General features: G+C 37.7%; 1 protein-coding gene across 2 annotated transcripts in view; it reads left to right on the top strand.

Moving 5' to 3' along the window:
• Positions 1-21,139, top strand: part of VPS41 (VPS41 subunit of HOPS complex) — a 191,855-nt gene that overhangs the window by 130,283 nt on the left and 40,433 nt on the right. For both annotated transcript variants that reach the window (XM_086395970.1, XM_086395968.1), the window contains 3 exons: positions 14,211-14,308; positions 17,959-18,088; positions 19,744-19,859. In XM_086395970.1, the coding sequence (XP_086252096.1) occupies positions 14,211-14,308; positions 17,959-18,088; positions 19,744-19,859 (344 nt within the window). The remainder of the gene's footprint in view (positions 1-14,210; positions 14,309-17,958; positions 18,089-19,743; positions 19,860-21,139) is intronic.

The following is a 21,139-nucleotide window of genomic DNA, read 5'->3' as shown; positions in this document are numbered from 1 at the left end:
CATCTTTTTCACTTTAATTAAACAGAGTCCATATCTTTAGTTGACTATATGCTGTGGCTCTGTTTAGTACATTGTTCTATTTGCAGCCTCTTGATTGGGAAAACGGTGATTTGGAAATTGAAGGGCTTTTTGCATGAAATAAGAGAGCTGTGAAATTAATACCCTTCTTAGATCTAACTGTCTCTGTCTCCAGCCACCTGTTAGTGTTCTGACCCAGACACACAGGTTCCAGCAGTGGGACAGTTCCGAGCATGAGAGTAACAAGGGTTATCTCCATGTCACAGTCTCAGCAGGAATCAGGATAGTTCAGGGTGATTTGCTTACGGGTTTAACTCTGTGTGGTTTTCTGTTCTCTTAGAATTTAGTTCGATTCTGTCTATTAATTCTTCTCTTCTGCTTTAATTTTTTCCCAACAGTTTATTATGACAATTATTAAACATACGAAAAGTAAAGAATTTGACTGTGGGTTCCTATTTACTCACCTCCTCGATTCTGCAATTAAGGTTTTATTGTGCTTGTTTTATTACTTGTCTGTTCCTCTATCCATTCCCCCTCTTCTTCTCTCTCAGTGCTGGAGGCTCAAATGTTTGTTGCAAGTAGAATGAATAAATTTTCTTTACAGTAAGAGTGGTAAGAAATCTGAAGCACCTGAAGTAAGAAGCGTATTTTGTTCATTTTATAATCCCCACCACCAGGCACATGCTGCATGCATTACAAACAGAATTTCATTTAATCTTCATGATGATTCCAGTGGAGGGGTTATTACACCATTGTACAGGTAAAGAGGCTGAGGTTCAGAGGGATCAAGTAACCTGCTTAAGATGATGACTTCAAAAGCAGAGAAGGCAGCATCTGAACCCAGATAAGCCTAGTTTCAAAGCTGTTGCCTCTAACTACTGTGCCGTGCTTTCTTCCCTGCATGCCTTCCGCCTAACCCCTGCCCTCATTTGCAGCCAGAGTAACTGATGAAAAGCAGTTTGCTCTGGGCACTCAGATACAAACCATGGGGTAGAAATTCTATGAAGACTCTTTAAATATGCCAGTGAGGATGTCTGCTTACCTGTTCTTCAAATAGCCTGATAAAATGGAAATGCAGTACATTTGTTTTTGTTTTATTTGGCTTCAGTGAAGTGTCTCATTTAGAAAGCAGAAATGTTATATCCCCTTATTGCATTCTGGGACTGACAGCCCTTCATTATTTTCTCAGAGAACTCTAGAACCTAGCTGCCTTGCATGGCTGTCAAAATTGTTTCTGAGGAAAGGGAATCACATCCAGACTGGGATGTGATTCTTGCAGCCCTTTGAAAAAGAGGAAAAGCTCTTATGTGCGCTTTCCTAGTGTTCGACATAAGTTTAGTTGGTGCATCAAGGTAGTTTTGGAAACTTTTGTGGGGGTGCAGGTGGTTAGGTCTCTGAATTTTTTTATTTTGTTATGGTAAAAACACTTTGCATGAGATCTACTGTCTTAACAAATTTTTTAAGGGTATGATGCATTGTCATTGCTGATGCGTATAATGTTGTACAGCAGATCTCAAACTTAATTCATCTTGCTTAACTGCAACTTTATGTCTGTTGATCAGCAACTCCCCATTTCCTCTCCCTAGCCCTTGCAACCACCACTTTCCTCTTTGATTCTGTGATTTTGACTATTTTAGGTACCTCATACAAGTGGAATCATGTAATATTTGTCTTTCTGTGACTGGCTTATATCACTTAGCATAATATCCTCAGAGTTCATCCACGGTGTTGCATGTTGTTGCAAAATTCTCTCTTTTTTTGAGGCTGAATGGTATTCCATCTTTAAGCATTGCTCTGTGGATAGACATTGGGTTGATTCCATATCTTGACTGTTGTAAATAGTGCTGCTATGATCATGGGAGTGCTAATGTCTCTTCAAGATCCTGATTTCAGTTCTTTGGGATTGATACCCAGAAGGACGATGCTGGAACATATGGTGGTTCTATCTGAAACTTTTTTTGAGGAAACTCCATACTCTTTTTCATAATGGTTTTACACTTTGCATCTCAACCAACTTTCTCCACATCTGTACCAACACTTATTTTTGTTTGTTTTGAAAATAGCCCTTTTACAACTTAAAGTATAACTATTTGGTTTGAACCTTTTGACCCAAGTTCTTCGAACATCCCCTGGTCTATGGTGTAAGTAGTGTGTGGTCAGCTTCTCATTAAATCACTCAGCATTGGTGTTTCTTTGTGAGTTCTGGAGTTTAGTATATGAGATAATCACATCTGCTTAGCTTTGATCACAGTGATCACAGTGTGTACTGAATATTGATTCGAAAATATGAAATTAAATTGAAGGCTTAACTTGTCTTAAATGGCTTTGACCTATGTGTAATATTGGTTCCTGATTTGGATGTTTTAGTAATTTTGTCCTTTAGCCATTTCCTTCTGTTTCACTCCCCTATATTATACCTTGTCTGTAACTTGCTGACATAAAGCATAGTAAAGTCACTTTTGCTTTAGTGCATCAGCTTCATATCAATCCTGAGGATGTTGAAATGTGATTTCCAAATATATTTTCTTGGATCAGTGGTCACGTTGACAGACTGTCCAAATTTCTCAGAGTCTGTGGACATTATATCCAGTTATGAATATCTGGTGACTAAAGAGTCAGAGTCTCTTGGGAATAAGGAACTATCATAAAGGGACCTTGATGCTTTTCATATGTGAATATAAGACAATGGAAGATAATTGTTCTTATTGATAAATTGCTTAAAATTTTCTTTCTTTTTTGAAGAATCATAGAAACCAAAATTTATAGAAAGGTATGTCCCCAGTGGTCCAGTGGTTAAGACTTCACCTTCCAATGCAGGGGCTGTGGGTTCAATCCCTGGTCAGGGAGCTAAGATCTCACATGCCTTGCGGCCAAAAAACCAAAGTGTAGAACAGAAGCAATATTGTAACAAAGTCAATAAAGACTGTAGAGTCCACATTAAAAAAAAAAAAAGCTTTAAATAAAATTATAGGATATCACTTTATTTAGTTTCAGTGAAGATCTCGAATCCTTCTAGGTCACATCTAGCTAATGGGCATTTTGCACCAGCAAAGGGAAAACAAGAACCCAAAATAAAAGTCAGCACATGTTCTCTGTGCTTCAGTGCACGGAAAATGCCAAAGAAGGGCTCGGCACCCTTGCCGCATGCAGCAGAAGTGGCAGCAAGTTGTCAGACCCCTCACTTTTCCCGTTCCAGCTAACATGGTGGAACCTTGGCACCTCTGTGGGCTTGTTTATGTTTTCTAGTGTGACTTATATCTGGGGAAAGTAAGAGTTCAAATTCCTGCTTTTATTGCCTTCTACTTAAGTGACTTTAGTCAAGTTACTTATCATCCCTGAGCTTCAAGTCCCTTTTAAGATAAGTATAAAGTTATCATGGTGAAAAAAGATCATGTTTGTAATATATTCAGCATCCTGCTTGTCAGCAATGTTCATTAAATGGAAGCTATTATTAATATGACTGTTATATTTTGTTAGTGAGAGAGAACAACAGTAGTTTCTTTTAACAGTCAGAAGAGTAAAACATTCGTGTTTCATAAAGTCAATTGAAAGAGAATAGGGGAAAGATATAAATAAGGATTTACTAAATTATTCTGAAAAGGTTAATACATCTCATAAGACAGCTCATAGGTACACATAATAAGACTATTTATTATTCTTTAGGGTTGAAGACAATGATATTATTGAGATAAACTAGTTGTGAATTATTTGGAGGATGATCTTTTTATCCAGACCCAAATAAAATCTTGATTTTTATTTTTGACAATCTAATACACATTAGTTTTTAATATTTTTTTGCTGTTATTTTTATTTTTTTATTTTTATTTTTTTACATTTTTTTTCTTTTTTCTTTTTTAATTTTATTTTTAAACTTTACATAATTGTATTAGTTTTGCCAAATATCAAAATGAATCCACCACAGTTATACATGTGTTCCCCATCCTGAACCCTCCTCCCTCCTCCCTCCCCATACCATCCCTCTGGGTCGTCCCAGTGCACTAGCCCCAAGCATCCAGTATCGTGCATCGAACCTGGACTGGCATCTCGTTTCATACATGATATTTTACATGTTTCAATGCTATTCTCCCAAATCTTCCCACCCTCTCCCTCTCCCTCAGAGTCCATAAGACTGTTCTATACATCAGTGTCTCTTTTGCTGTCTCGTACACAGGGTTATTGTTACCATCTTTCTAAATTCCATATATATGCGTTAGTATACTGTATTGGTGTTTTTCCTTCTGGCTTACTTCACTGTGTATAATAGGCTCCAGTTTCATCCACCTCATTAGAACTGATTCAAATGTATTCTTTTTAATGGCTGAGTAATACTCCATTGTGTATATGTACCACAGCTTTCTTATCCATTCATCTGCTGATGGGCATCTAGGTTGCTTCCATGTCCTGGCTATTATAAACAGTACTGCGATGAACATTGGGGTACACGTGTCTCTTTCCCTTCTCAGTGTGTATGCCCAGCAGTGGGATTGCTGGATCATAAGGCAGTTCTATTTCCAGTTTTTTAAGGAATCTCCACACTGTTCTCCATAGTGTCTGTACTAGTTTGCATTCCCACCAACAGTGTAAGAGGGTTCCCTTTTCTCCACACCCTCTCCAGCATTTATTGTTTGTAGACTTTTGGATCGCAGCCATTCTGACTGGTGTGAGATGGTACCTCATAGTGGTTTTGATTTGCATTTCTCTGATAATGAATGATGTTGAGCATCTTTTCATGTGTTTGTTAGCCATCTGTATGTCTTCTTTGGACAAATGTCTAGTTCTTTGGCCCATTTTTTGATTGGGTCATTTATTTTTCTGGAGTTGAGCTGTAGGAGTTGCTTGTATATTTTTGAGATTAGTTGTTTGTCAGTTGCTTCATTTGCTATTATTTTCTCCCATTCTGAAGGCTGTCTTTTCACCTTGCTAATAGTTTCCTTTGATGTGCAGAAGCTTTTAAGGTTAATTAGGTCCCATTTGTTTATTTTTGCTTTTATTTCCAATATTCTGGGAGGTGGGTCATAGAGGATCCTGCTGTGATGTATGTCAGAGAGTGTTTTGCCTATGTTCTCCTCTAGGAGTTTTATAGTTTCTGGTCTTACGTTTAGATCTTTAATCCATTTTGAGTTTATTTTTGTGTATGGTGTTAGAAAGTGTTCTAGTTTCATTCTTTTACAAGTGGTTGACCAGATTTCCCAGCACCGATTGTTAAAGAGATTGTCTTTAATCCATTGTATATTCTTGCCTGCTTTGTCAAAGATAAGGTGTCCATAGGTGCATGGATTTATCTCTGGGCTTTCTATTTTGTTCCATTGATCTATATTTCTGTCTTTGTGCCAGTACCATACTGTTTTGATAACTGTGGCTTTGTAGTAGAGCCTGAAGTCAGGTAGGTTGATTCCTCCAGTTCCATTCTTCTTTCTCAGGATCGCTTTGGCTATTCGAGGTTTTTTGTATTTCCATACAAATTGTGAAATTATTTGTTCTAGCTCTGTGAAGAATACTGTTGGTAGCTTGATGGGGATTGCATTGAATCTATAAATTGCTTTGGGTAGTATACTCTTTTTCACTATATTGATTCTTCCAATCCATGAACATGGTATATTCCTCCATCTATTAGTGTCCTCTTTGATTTCTTTCACCAGTGTTTTATAGTTTTCTATATATAGGTCTTTAGTTTCTTTAGGTAGATATATTCCTAAGTATTTTATTCTTTCCGTTGCAATGGTGAATGGAATTGTTTCCTTAATTTCTCTTTCTGTTTTCTCATTATTAGTGTATAGGAATGCAAGGGATTTCTGTGTGTTGATTTTATATCCTGCGACTTTACTATAGTCATTGATTAGTTCTAGTAATTTTCTGGTGGAGTCTTTAGGGTTTTCTATGTAGAGGATCATGTCATCTGCAAATAGTGAGAGTTTTACTTCTTCTTTTCCAATTTGGATTCCTAATATTTTTTTAAATGAAGTTTTTTTCATGAAAATTTTTTGAATGAACATTTAATGAAATGTTGTTCTCTCACGTATAACCACTATTTCTGCCCTAAACAGGCATATATAGTCATGATAATTGCTATTGTTTCCATGCCCATCTCCTCCCCTCTGGGAATAAATTGTCTTGCTCTGTACTCTTTGTTGCTTTACACCTATTTCCATTCTTGCATAGCACATGGAATTTTAATTATTTCTTCAGCTGCTAGACTCACAGTCTCTCTTAAGTCAGAGGCAAACTCATCTTCCTGATGTTTCTAGAAGAGTATCTTCTTGTGCTCAGTAATTCCTTATTCAATTAAGTTATTGATAACCCTCAGAGATATAAAACTCAAGATACAAGAAGTCTCTGTCTTATTCATTTTTATTTCAATCAGACGCAGTCATTCAGAAACTTACAGCATGTGCACTGTTGATGGCCTAATGATAGTATGTGTTTGTGACTATAATCCTGGCCCTGGCTTATATCAAGTTGATATCTAACCCTGATACATTAACATTTTGTGCTTGGAGGATTCTAGGAAGATGTAGTTGTGGCTGCATAATTTTTCCATCCTCCTGAGTTCTCCCAGAAAAATGGAACAACTTGATCATACAACCAAAAACCCATAGACAATATTTACAGCAAGGTAGCCCTAGGAATGCCAACATGCATGCAAATGACAAAACCCACCAACAGCCACAGGAACCACTGCGGTTCCAGAATTGGTGTGAGAGATGGCAGAGGGAGCAAGGGGGCTTCTAAAGAGAACCCCAAGAGAATGCCAAAACAGCCAGTGGGTGTTTTCTAGAAGAGACCCCAGGCCATCTGAGAGGTCTGGGTGAAGTCCTGCAGTTAGGCTGAAGAGTTCAGACAGCTGGGCAGCCCACAGAGTTCTCACAGTTGAGCGGCCAGTGCTTCCTGCCAGGGCTGGCTTTATGCAGGAGGATAAATCCCAAGCAATATGAGCAAGAAGAAATGAAAGAGAGATTATGCCATTGTGCTTAGTCATGTCTGACTCTTTTGACCCCATGGACTGGAGCCTGCCAGGCTCCTCTGTCCATGGAATTCTCCAGGCAAGAAAACAGGAGTGGGTTGACATTCGTCCTCCAGGGGATCTTCCCAATCCTGGGATCGAACCCTCATCTCTTGCATCTCCTGCATTGGCAGGCAGATTCTTTACCTTTGGGCCATCTGGGAAGCCCTAAAAGAAAGAGAAAGTCCAGATGAAAGCCGGGAGGGGACAGAGCCAGAAAGCAAGGAACCACTTTTAAAACTACATGAAAACTCTGAATGAGGGAACTCTTCAAGGTTAGAAGAGTTACCCCAGTTCCTGCCTTCTCCCAAGAGATCAGTGACTGATTTTATCTAAAAACAAGCACTGAAAAAGTACAAAGCTCAAATCCTCTGCTAAGGTTTAAGAAAAAAATTAATAAGAAACAGAATAACATCCTTAGCAATGAAAGCATACCAGACAGAAACACCCACAAAATAGATCACAACTGTAATTTACTGTTTCATAACAAGCTACAAGATAGTTGAAAGAAGTTACAGAAGACATGGAAGAACACCAAAAATCAGAATTAAATTTCAAATGAGATGACAGAATTCAGAAAATACTTATAAATTAAAAAATTATTTCAGAAATAAAGGTTAAACTGGAAGGAACATGGGAGCAAATAGATGCAAAGATAGTACTGTAAGAGAAACGGAAGAGGAGAAAGATTTTAATCACAAATAAGGAGTGTGTATAAAATAACTAATGAGAACCTACTGTATAGTTCAGGGAACTCTACTCAGTACTCTGTGGTGACTTAAGTGGGAAGGAAATCCAAAAAAGAGGGTGTGTGTGTATATGTGTAGCTGACTCACCTGTACAGCAGAAACTGACACAACAGTGCAAAGCAACTGTTGTTCAGTTGCTCAGTTGTGTCTTACTCTTTGCGACCCCGTGGACTGCAACATGCCAGGGTTTCCTGTCTTTCACTATCTCCCAGAGTTTGCTCAGATTCACAGCCATTGAGTTAGTGATGCCATCCAACCATCTCATCCTCTGTCATCCCCTTCTCCTCCTGCCTTCAATCTTTCCCAGCATCAGGGTCTTTTCCAGTGAGTTGGCTCTTTGCATCAGGTGGCCAAAGTATTGGAGCTTCAGCCTCAGCATCAATCCTTCCAATGAATATTCAGGGTTGATTTACTTTAGGATTGACTGGTTTGATCTTCTTGCAGTCCAAGGGACTCTAAAGAGTCTTCTCCAGCACCATAATGAGAAAGCATCAATTCTTGGGCGCTCAGCCTTCTTTATGGTCTAACTCTCACGTCAGTACATGACTACTGGAAAAACCATAGCTTTGACTATGCAGACCTTTGTTGGCAAAATGATGTCTCTGCTCCTTTAATGTGCTGTCTAGGTTTGTCATAGCTTTTTTTCCAAGGAGTATATTAATATTTAGGGCTTCCCTGGTGGCTCAGACAGTAAAGAATCTGCCTACAGTGTAGGGGACCCAGGTTCATGCCCTTGGTTGGAAAGATCCTTTGGGGAAGTAAATGGCAACCCACTCTAGTATTCTTGCCTGGAAAATCCCATGGGCAGAGGAGCCTGTCAGGCTACAATGCATAGGGTCACAAAGAGTCAGAGACGACTGAGTGACTAACACACAGACAGGTTCGTCATAGCTTTTATTCTAGGGAACAAGGATCTTTTAATTTCATGACTACAGTCACTGACTGCAGTGATTTTGAAGTCCAAGAAAATGAAGTCTCTCACTGTTTTCATTGTTTCCCTATCTATTTGCCATGAAGTGATGGGACTGGATGCCATGATCTTAGTTTTTTAAATGTTGAGGTTTAAGCCAGCTTTTTCACTCTCCTCTTTCACCTTCATCAAGAGGCTCTTTAGTTCCTCTTCACTTTCTGCTATTAGGTTAGTGTCATGTTCATATCTGAAGTTATTGATATTTCTCCTGACAATCTTGATTCCAGCTTGTGCTTCATTCATTCTAGCATTGCGCATGATATACTCTGCATAAAAGTTAAATAATCAGAGTGACAATACACAGCCTTGATGTACTCCTTTCCCAGTTTTGAACCAGTCTCTTGTTCCATGTCTGATTCTAACTGTTACTTCTTGACCTTCATACAAAACTGTACTCCAATAAAAATTGAAGAATTGAAAGGGAAAAAATATTTTTGATTAAATGATAAATACTGAAGATGGGCAAAGGTAGTTTAGCCTGCAAATAAGAGTCCTGGGAGACAAAACAAGGAAATGGAGTAAATACCAGAAACAGTAATTCAAGAGAAATTTCCTGAAACTAGTTTTAAAACAGATACAAAATAGATATAAAACCTAGAAACTGTAAATTAAAATAGTACAGTGTGTATATGAAAAGTATAACCCAAATGCATATCATCAAGATATACCTGAGTAAAATTACTTGATTTTTAAAGACAAAAAATTATAGGGTATCTGGACCCTATAATTGGACCCTGTGCTGTCCAATAAGGTAATTACTTGCCACTTTTAACTATTAAGTGCTTGAAATGTGGCAGATGTGGGCTGAGATGTGCTGTGTCTAGGATTCCAAAGACTTGTGTGAAAATAAAAAGTAAATTATCTCAGTATTTTTTTATGTTTTCGCTTGAAATAGTTGTATGTTGATATATTACATTAAATAAAATATTTTTTAAAATTTCATCTCTTTTTACTCTTAAATATGGCTACTAGAAAAACTTACATGTATAATTATGTTTTTGTCTTAAGTTAATACTCTGTTGAATAGCACCGATCAAGATCTGAAGCTTCTCTTCTAGATTGGGTCTGTATAGAATTGCCCTCTTTCTGGATCCAATTAACTCCTTGAATACAGTTTTTATGTAAATAATCCTTCTGAATCTTTCTTTCTCCTTCTCTCTTATTCTGCTTAGAATCTCTTCTTTTCTTGAATAATTTCTTACAATACGTGTAGGAATGCTTTATCCTCCTGAATAAAGTAGAGCACAGTGACTCTGTCTCCATCAGGGTGAAAGCTGTGCAGCAGCTGTCATGTTGTTTTCGCTTGAAAGTGGAAGTCTCAGTCGCTCAGTCGTGTCTGATTCTTTGCGATCCCATGGACTGTAGCCCACCAGGCTCCTCTGTCCATGGGATTCTCCAGGCAAGAATACTGGAGTAGGTTGCCATTTCCTTCTCCAGGGGATCTTCCCAACTCAAGGATGGAACCTGGGTATCTTGGCTTACTTCCACCATAATTCAGGGACCCCAGAGCAGTTCCTGCAGGGCCCTAGAACCATCAACTCACTTTCTACACCTCCTTGATCTGCAGTATAGCTACTGTCTTTTGTGGCTTTCTCTAGAAATTCTGCATTTTTCTCTTCTTCCCCCTTGCTCCCCAGCTTTTGCTTTCTATTTTGTCTTAGTGCTTTCCAACAGAAGTTGTCTTTTTTTTCTTTATGATTTATCTTTTTCAGATAATGGAAAGATTCTGTGGTATGAGAACCATAAACCACCTATGTTCAAACTATTTTCCTTTAATGAGTTTTTTTTTTTTTTTTCATTGAAATTATGACAACTCTTGGAAAATATATTTCAGGGAAAATAAGTGAAACTTTGATCAGTCTATAGAAATTTTGAAATAGAAAGGCAGTAATGACATGAAGACATTTATAAATTTGGTCGATAAACAGTACATAATTTACATATGTTCTTTAGAAGAATAAATGTTACCATCCAGTGTTTCTTTCTCTAACTCTCTTCATTGTTATCTGTTCATTTAGAATATTTCTTGTACTTCTCTATTCGTTCTGACACCACTGTTTCTAACCAGCCCTTCAAGGATTTAGCATTAGTATAAAGAATACACTGAATCGTGATGGATCCTAAAACAGTCCTGTTCTGTTACCTTAGTAAGTAGTAAAACAGAACCCCATGGTTCATCCTAAAAAGTCTTTTTTTTTTTTTTTTTTTTTGCTGTTTTTATTTTTCTTGGCCACATTATGAGATGTGGAATCTTAGTTCACTGACCAGGGATCAAACTGGTCAATCCCCTGCATTGGAAGCACAAGAGTCTTAACCTCTGACCTTCAGGAAAGTCCCTGAAGTGTCTTTTTTTAGTGTAGAATAACTAGACCTTTCCCTAAACTAGGACCTCAAACTAGGATGTGAATCCTTTTTTTACATGATACCATTACTAATGGGTATTCATGGAGATGAATTTCTAAGTGGTAGAATATTCAAAGCTAAGAAAAGCAGCCACTATTTAAGAATTCTTAAATTATAACTCATAGTGGGTGTGACTGTAATTGCAGTTTTGTTTTCCATAAGATTTCTGTTGATTTGAAATCATTTTAATAAAATGAAAAGAATTACTTGAATTACAACTTTTTCTGAATGGTGGTAACTTGCTTAACTGTGCCTCTGGAAATCTTAACAATGCTGTTTTTATATACCACATCTTTTCTTCATAAATAACATTTCTTTTTGTTTTTTGTTTGTCATTTAGACACTGCATGTCATTTCTACCTAGATTATTACTAATTTTCTGTTAGTAAGTATAGACAGCTTTAGCTCTTAACAAATAAGCATTTGCGACAGTATCTGGAATTGAGGGAAATAGATATCTGCTTCTTCACATTATTGCCTTGTTTAAGAACATCTTAGATATTCTATTTTGTTCTTAATTAAATAATAGGAAACTTTATGCATTATTAACTCAATTCAGTCTTAACCCAAGCTCTTGACAGAAATCAGGATGTAGAATTATTTTCTAACTTTTCTGTTCTGTGTCTTATGAGTCATGCATATATATCAAGGCCTTGATGTGCATTTGGTTACCTTTAGGATGGGTACTGTCTGATACTTCTTGGCAGTGAGGCTAACAGCCCATTTGGCATCTCAAGTGGGGAGAATACCTCATTCACCCACAATTTCTTAGATGATGCTTTCCTGTGGGTTCCTGTTTCAGAGAGGCACCCCAAAGGCTCCATGTGAGTCCCGTGAAGCAGTCTCTGTGGCACCTCTGACTGACTGATCTTCACCCAAATTGCTGGTAAGGGAACTGGATATGGAGCATTTCAGTAATGGAATGTGATTTAGTAAAGAAGAACACAAGTCCCACTCTACTAAACAGAGTTTAAGCAACCTCAGGAGTACTGGCATCCAAAACCTCCTGTTAATAGGCCTGTATGTCTGCAAGAATATGAAACTCACACCTGTCTGGTCATTAGGTCATGTGTGGCCCCACACTGATCAGTAGCATCTGCACATTCCAACCCTACTCTGTCCCTGCTCACACGCTACATTCACACATAGCACTGGGGAAACTTCTTCACAACCTTCAGTGTCTGGCTACACAATGGACATGCTCATCTCTGAGCATGCTTCATGTGAATATTTATCACATTAGCACTTTAGCAAAACTCTTTTTAAGTGGCTGGGTAAGAATATTCAATTCCAGTTCAGAGGTTGAGAAGAAAAAGTGTCCATGGCAGAGCTGCACAATTTGGACTTACACCATCTGGTTCTGTTCAGGGCACCCTGACTACCTATGTGATCCAACCAAGGACAGAGCTTAAAAATGTTATCCTTTTCATATTTATGTTGTTAACTGTTTGTGTGCATGCTAAGTTGCTTCAGTTGTGTCCGACTCTTTGTGGCCCTGTGGACTGTATCCTGCCAGGTTCCGCTGTCCATGGGGTTATGCTGGCAAGAGTACTAGAGTGGGTTGCCATTTCCTTCTTCAGGGGATTGTCCCAACCCAGGGATCAAGCCTGTGTCTCTTAAATCTCATGCACTGGCAGACAAATTCTTTACCATTAGCGCCACCTGGAAAGAGACATTAACTATTTTTGTTTATTATCCTGTTTCATTTTGGTATGAAAATTAAATTTTGAAAACAGTCGTATAAGGAGTAGGCATTAAAGATAAGCAGAGACAAGTAACACTAAGTGATTTATGAGGAGAATGGAGAGGAGGAAGAAGAAAAATTCACTAACCCCTCATTTTATTTGTATTATGGGTTTATTTCTACTCTGATATCTTTATTTTATACATGAGAAAAGTTATATCAGCAGAAATCAAAATGAATTGTCCATGTTTAATTTAACTGCAGTTACAACTCCGATTTCCTGACTCCATGTTCAATATTGTTTCCAGTATGCTACACTGAGTTCTCCTGGTTTGGAAAAGATGGCCATTTTATCATAAAAGTTAACTAAATTTGAAGCAGATACCACAGAACTGTGGATAAGAACTGAATCAAGAAATTCTTAGAAAATGTGATGTGTTCAAATGAGAGTTTACTCCCAAATAAATCTTATCAGTGCAATGTATAATTCATGGAAGAGTCTTTTCCTGGTACTAATACTGTATCAGTTAGCTTTGCTGTGTAACAAACCATCCCCTAAATTAGTTGCTTAAACAGTCATTTGTTATAAATAGTACAACAGCTAGTCATTAGAATCATCTATAGAAGTATTTGTACTTCTACAATTGAGCTGTCTGTAAGATCTTTGCGGTTTATTGTAATTAAATCTATATTCTTAGGTGATGCAATAGAAGAAATAGAACTAAGTTTTAATGACTGTTTTTTAAAAGAAAAGAGGAATTTCTTATTTTCTCTGACCTTTATTTAATACTGCAGAATTAGCATCAGTTTCATCATCATGTTATCTGTATCTACACTTTTTTATTTTAGAGTTTAGATAAAATGATTATTAAATGTTAAGAGTATTAATAGTTTCACAATTACAAAGAGCTTTTCTCATGACCATAATGCCATGGTAATGCCCTAATTGTGAAAGACTTAAATTGGTGTTTAAATTATTTTAGAAGTATTTTTGTCATTAATAGTATTTTTTATTTAAAATATTTAATTTTTTAAATTTAAAATTGTTACTGAATAATTTAGATTGGATTTTATGGATTTCAAAGTGTCTTCATGGGGCTTAACGCTGTCATTTTTAAACTAACAAGGTAATGTCACTTTTCACCATTCATGCTTACTACTGTTGTCGAGTTTGCTTATTGTTTGTAAAAGAATTTTTCAAGTGTAAGTTCCCAGATATCTTTTTCTGATACTGATTATCATCAAGAAAGTATGTTTATCTCTGTCACCTTTATGTTAAATTTCTAAAATGAGTCTATTCTGCATTCATAGTAGATGTGTTTTTTTCCTTTGTGTGCTGCTTTTTGCTGCTATTAATGATGAATCTTCTCTCCCTTTTGTTTGCAGTGTCTCAGTTTGAAACTGAATTCTACATCAGTGGACTGGCACCTCTCTGTGATCAGCTTGTTGTACTTTCCTACGTAAAGGAGGTTTCTGAAAAAACGGTAATTATTTTTACCTAAAATACAATGGGAAGTGCAGGTTCATCTGTAGCATTTTCCCCCAGATCTTGTTGCCATGGAAGAACTCAGATCCAGCCTTAGCAGAACTTCCTGACCTATAAAACAAGGACAGAGATTACCCTGCAGACTTAATGTATTTACCTTTCAGAAGCTCCACTCCTTGGTTGCCTTTGTTCCTTTTGCCAAGCAAAAGGGAGTCTCTTTTTTTTCTTTTTAATTTTTCTTTATTTTTTTCCATCTCTCCTGGTATTTCAGTCGAAAGGAATGAAGGATTTCCTCTTGCTGAAAGGCGAAGAAACTAAGCTGACACTGTGCATTAACTGAAATGACAGCGATGAAGTTGATCTGCAGCATCAGCAGAGGTCCCTGTGGTTAGAGTGAATTACCGAGAGGGCAGTCCATTATTTCCTGTGGTCCAGACATACTTGTTTACTTCCCAATGGCCTAGTGATTCTGAGTAGCTTGATTCTTGCTTGGAAATTAGATTCTTGCTAAGTCTCAGTTATCAGTGCAAATGATGGTATGAAACGCATAGCTAATAGGAAGCAGCAGAGAATCAGCATTTCATTATACATGACTTTGGAATGAAGCCTGTTATAGGGTCCAGTGGAGGGCCCTGCATACTGAGTCTTTCTTTGAAGCCTAGGTCGGCTGCATTCCTAGTTTGTCTTTATTGTCAGAGTCCAGAGGTCCTGCTAGGAAGGGGCTAGGGGTGGCTTCAGGGTATAAACAAGGAGAGTTTATTGTAAAGGATTTTCTTTTGGATGCTGTGTATAAAAGAAACACAATTGATCATCTAGCCCTCTACAGTGAGTGGGTTCCCCTTGTCTGTGTTCTCTCCCCTTTTTCAAACAGCAGAGAATAAAATGGAGAGAAAAACCCTGGGAGTCCCAGTTTTGAAGTGGTAGCTGCTCTCCAGCATTCCTCTGAGCAAGCTCTTATATCAGGAAGCCATCGCTATAGTAACCTGGAGCTCTGGGTGCCGATGTTGCTAGGCAATGGGATGCTGCAGACTTAAGTGAACACTCAAACCTGCTAAAATCAATAGGACTGGCTTCTAGCCCTGTGCAGGACATCAGTTTATTATTATTTTATTTATTTATTTTTTTGAAAAGAAAGAAAAGCAGTGGCTCCTGAGGGAGTAAATACAGTGCTTTTTGATGAGGAGTGTGGGGAGGATTGAGAATGTGGTTGAAAGACATAAGGAAAGAGGCAGTAAAATGAAAAAGGGAAAGCCTAATAAACCACTGACCAAAAAAAGAAGGAAAGGAAGGAAACCTTTGCTAATAAAAGAGAATATTGGAAAGGAGTAAAACCCAAGAAAGGCCAACCTCAAAGAGCAAATTAGAAAATGGAATTTTTTTCAGAGGAAGAAGTGAACGTCTTAGAGATGTTTTAAAAATGTGTGTGTTGGTGTACATACCTCTTCGTATTCTGTACCACCAAAGGACACCTGAAATCCTTCAGCACAAAATGAACTGATAAAATTAAGGCAGAAATAGTAAAGAAGCATGCTTGGGGCCAACTATGCCCTCCCCACTTTTCATATCAAATAGACAGGTTAAATGCAACAGTAAACAAATTTTTTTCTACCAGGCTTAATGTTACTCCAGCATATTTTTCCCATCATATCTTTGACCTTCATGCCTGTCCCCACATGGTTGTAGTGATAGTTACAAGCTCCTCTGTGTTGCTGTATTTTGAGGAGCATCATTCCATTCTCTGTGCATATGGCTGTGCAGTCTCCCATCATTATTTATGGTGCTTGTGACCTATTTCATTTCGTTGATATAACCTAATCTATGAAGCTTAATGTTTTTTTTTTTTTCATTCATTAATAAAGCGCATGTGTGTTAAGAATGGTGCTGCACATGGAGTATCAAAGATCAGCCAGACCAGGGACTTGCCTGGTGGGCCAGTAAGATTAAGACTTCACCTTCCAGTACAGGGGGTGTGGGTTTGATCCCTGGTCAGGGAAGTAAGATTCCACAGCCAAAAACCAAACATAAAACAAAAGCAGTGTTATAACAAATGCAATAAAGACTTAAAAAAAAAAAAAGTCAACAGGACCAAATTCCTGCTCCCTGGAAGTTCACACATAAGCAGGGCTGTTTGACCAGTGAACAAAAGTTGTAAAATAGTGAGAATATGGATTTCTCACCCATCACTTTGCTGATGGATTTCTTACATATGAAGGAACTGTTTATATGGTCTAGCCAGGTGGTTTTCTTTTAACATTGTTTGGTTCAATCTTTTTTTCTGTTTTTGATTCTGATTTTGATTTTTTTTTGGTCATTGTTAACAGCTGTTAATGTTTTTAAAAATACTCAAATCTTTTTTTCCTTTTTTGTTGTTTTCAAATTAAGATATTTGTCATTTCTCCACAGATCTGATCAATTATCCTGTATATTCACTGGGGTTTTTTCTTCCACCAGTTGACCTTTTGCAGTTGTTCGTTAAAGTTTTGAATGCTTTAAACGTATGAAATGCAGTACTAACCTAATGGTTTCTCAGTTAACCTAACAAAATTGATCAAAGGGATCTGTGAGGCTTACTGCTTTATTGAGGGACCTTGGAGATTCAGGGGTCGTTCTGGACTTCTTTCACGCTGCTTCTTTCATCTGCATTCTCTGTACAGTGCCACACTGCCTTAGCTCTTGTTGCTTTGGAAGATAGTCCAAGTACATGTTTCATGCCCCTGTGCTGAATACCCAGAGAGCATGAGCTTTACGGTAAAACAAACTTGATTGCAAGTATAGTCCCAGTTTTTCCACAAATCCCAGTCTTACCATTTACTTACATAACTTTAACCTCAGTAAATTTTTTGATCCTCAGTTCGTTCCTCTGCAAAATGAGGAACAATATTTCCCAAGGGTGATTTAAGGACTCAGGAGAGTAATCTGTAGATAGTCACCTACTAAGCTAGTGGAATTGTCATAGGCCCTCATTAAAGCATATTTTCCCCTTCTGTCTTGGTCCAGAACTGCAGAATTGTAGTCACCAACCTCATGGGGTTATCTAAATTGAAATTAATGAAAATTAAATAAAATTCAAAACTCAGTTTCTCGGTCATAGTTGTCACCTTTCAGGTGTTCAGTAGCCAGCCGTGACTGCTGACATGGTACAGTGCTGTCTATTCTGTATATCTCATTACAATATAATACATACATACAATACATACAAAAGGTCAGAATAAACCACTGCTGAAGCTATCCACAGCTGCTGGTGAGAAGAGCTAATATCTGCCAAATTTATCAAAGCAAGGCATTTAATAATGGCTACCTAGAATTAATTTCGGAGAAGGCAGTGGCACCCCATTCCAGTAGTCTTGCCTGGAAAATCCCATGGATGGAGGACCCTGGTAGGCTGCAGTCCATGGTGTCACTAAGAGTCGGACACGACTGAGTGATTTCACTTTAACTTTTCACTTTTCATGCATTGGAGAAGGAAATGGCAACCCACTCCAGTGTTCTTGCCTGGAGAATCCCAGGGACAGGGGAGCCTGGTGGGCTGCCGTCTATGGGGTCACACAGAATCAGACACTACTGAAGCGACTTAGCAGCAGTAGCAGCAGAATTAATTTGTATCATTTATAGAAATGTAATTCCAGTGAGCCTTTCTTCCTTCCCCAGGAAAGAGAATACTGCGCCAGACCCAGATTGGATATCATCCAGCCACTTTCGGAGACTTGTGAAGAGATTTCTTCTGATGCTCTCACCGTGAGGGGCTTTCAGGAAAATGAATGTAGAGATTATCACTTAGGTGAGAGAGATCAAGGATCTGACTCATGTGATTTCTTATATTTGTTTTTTCCCCTTCACCTGAGTAGCATAACCAGAAGTTTAAATCAAGGTGTTGAAAGGCTCTTAGAGCTAATCTGGACATGTTGAAAATTAAGACGCCAAGGCCCAGAGATGCTGGAGAACTTGCTTGAGTTCCCAGAGCAGAAGGAAGGGGTAGAGATGGGGCCAAGACCAAGGTAAGGAAGCTTTGTGGTCTTCATTCTTACATTTGGTCTCCTGTCCTAACTAATGTGACACCTGACTTACAGTGATGTCAAGCAGCATGGTTCTGTGGTTGCCATATCACTCGGGTGTACTCTGGGTTGGCAGAGAAATTGTCCTTCTGTGGCTGAATGCTCAGAGCTTGAAAGAGTGTATGGTACATACTAGACTTTTGCTATTATTTGTCGAGTAGATGAATGAATACATTTAGTCACCGCTTGGAAATAAAAGGAGAACCATTACTCTGTAGTCATACCAGGGGCATCTGTATTTGCAGTTCATTTCAGTTGCTCAGTGGTGTCTGACTCTTTGCGACCCCATAGACTGCAGCACACCAGGCTTCCCTGTCCATCACCAACTCCCAGAGCCTGCTCAAACTCATGTCTATTGAGTTGGTGATGCCATCCAACCATCTCATCCTCTATCTTCAGTCTTTCCCAGCACCAGGGTCTTTTGGTGTTACTCTTTTCTTGAAAAATACATTGATGAAAAAATAGAACAGCTTTGGCTGTTGAGACAATCTTTCCTTCTTTAAAAACAATTAACATATTTTGAGAGTATTGTCATTTATTTTGGTCAAGAGAAATGAAGAAATATCCTATATCTGAGTTTTCTTATATGAAGCCCTTGATCAACTGGGAAATGGGAGTGTCTGTTCTGGACTTAGAAAAAAGCAAATATGACTCACAAGAGAATGCATCCAGTCGAGGTATTTCTCCTTAAAGCAAACTTGGCTGCACACTTAGAAACCCTTCCGAATAGATTTTATAATTGAATTCTGCAGGAAACCCTTACCATCGGCATTGTGCACAACATGCTGCAGTGATAGATGATGTCCCCAGGCCTTGGGGCATCTGTCATTTATGCTTTAGATGGCCTTGACCTTGATGAGGAGGAAACATTTATCGCCAACTGTAGGGCGTAATTGTTCTGTAAAAATAGAACAGTGCCGTAAATGCCCATCAATAAAGTTTATATACAGTAGATAAATTATATATAATAGACACCAAGAATTTTCAACACTTTCAACTGAGGTCAGAATGTTAATTATGAAACATAATTTTTAAGCCCTCCTTACTTCTTTAAAGATTTTTTGGTATTTCCTCCCACCCTCCTTCCTTCCTTCTCTTCTTTCCTTCCTCCCTTCTCTTCTTTCCTTCCTCCTTCTCTTCCTTCTTTTTTGTTTCAAATTTTTTTACATGTAAATATTTTTTAAAACACTGAAATAGATTCTGACATTCTCACCTCTAGTCTCCCACCCTCTTCAAACACAGCCAAACACATGTATTTCAAAGGTAGGAGAGTTTCCCACTCAGTCTTAAAGTTGGGTAGTCTAACCAAGTCCTCCCAAACCACTGCCAAGGTTTCTCCTATTGAGTCACCCAAGTTGTTCCTCTCTTCTCTTATCTCTAGAGTACTCAGAAGGCGAGTCACTCTTTTACATCGTGAGTCCAAGGGATGTTGTTGTAGCGAAGGAACGAGACCAAGATGACCACATCGACTGGCTTCTTGAAAAGAAGAAATATGAAGTAGTTTTGCTTTTACTTTTTTCAAAGTATTGACAGATCAGTAACATAAAGAGGATAAAAGCATTTTTTATAATAAATCTTTCATGCTGGTCAACTAGAATGCTCTAAGCTAATAATATGTCGGAGGCTAATAACTTTCCACTATGGTTTTCAGAAATTAGAGGGAATAAAGATGGCAGGGAGGTTGACTGGCTTTACTGGTCAGTGGAGGAAGAGTTGGCGATGGAGGGAGGGAGTAGGTTAAATCCAGCCTACTGATGTGTTTATTTGGTGGTTTTTTAAGGAAAATAAAATTGAGCTAGTATTTCAGGATCAACTATTTGAATATTTTAGTGAAATAATTTATCTTGTGCTTAGTTCATTTATACTGTGCTTAGTTCATATGTGAAAGTAAAGCTATCAAATTATACTCATTTAGGATGGTTTGAACTGTCTTTTTAGATAAAATGATGTTGTCCACTTCATTGAGTATTGGGTCAGACTAGTTTGAGTATAATGTCCCATCATGACTTTTTTTTAAAAAAAGGAAAACATTTTAATTGCTGCAAAAGCACCATTGTGGTGGTTTAGTTAGGGAAGCTCTCTGGAGAGGCTTATCTGCTAGTTAGCTAAAAAACAAAAAATAGTCCATTTATTTGGTGCTTTAAGTTTGTAACCACCTGACATGATTTGAAAAGAAATGTTTTTATTGAATAATATATAAACTCTTTGGAATCCAAGTATTGAAAGCAGTTGATAATATATAAACTCTTTGGAGTCCAAGTATTGATTCTCCAAATATTGGAGTTCAAGTATTGATACTTTATTGTTATTGATATTTAAAGGTTTAAATATCAACCTTTGTTACCTTGATAGCTTTGAATCCAGTAGCTTCTTAAAGAAATAAATTAGGGTTTCAAACAGTTGTGGTAAACTAATCATTGTAAACTTAATAAAATAAAAATAGAATCAGAGATTTTCAAAATCTTATTGTAGTTATACCTACATGTATGTATATAGGTTACATTTTATGTTTCATAAAGGAAAAGTGCCCCTCGGTTAAACATGTCAAACAGATTTAGAATGACAGATGGATTTTTTTGTTGTTGTTCTTTGAACCTAGGAGATTTTGTTGTATTTTAATTTGTGTCTGAAATGTGATTCCAGTATCCTAATGTGGAAATGAATTCACATGGAAATAAGAGAAGTCTTCATTTTGGTTGACTGCTTTTGTTTCAGTTTGAATTCAGTGAGGTTCACTCAACCATAACATTAAAAATTCCTGTGCTTGAAGCAAAAGC

The sequence above is a fragment of the Bos grunniens genome, chromosome 4, assembly GCF_055505025.1.
Source record: "Bos grunniens cultivar Pamir isolate PY7600 chromosome 4, Bosgru_T2T1.0, whole genome shotgun sequence".
Classification (NCBI taxonomy): Eukaryota; Metazoa; Chordata; class Mammalia; order Artiodactyla; family Bovidae; genus Bos; species Bos grunniens.
Note: the sequence above shows the minus strand (reverse complement) of the source record. Positions and strands in the feature narration are given on the sequence as shown.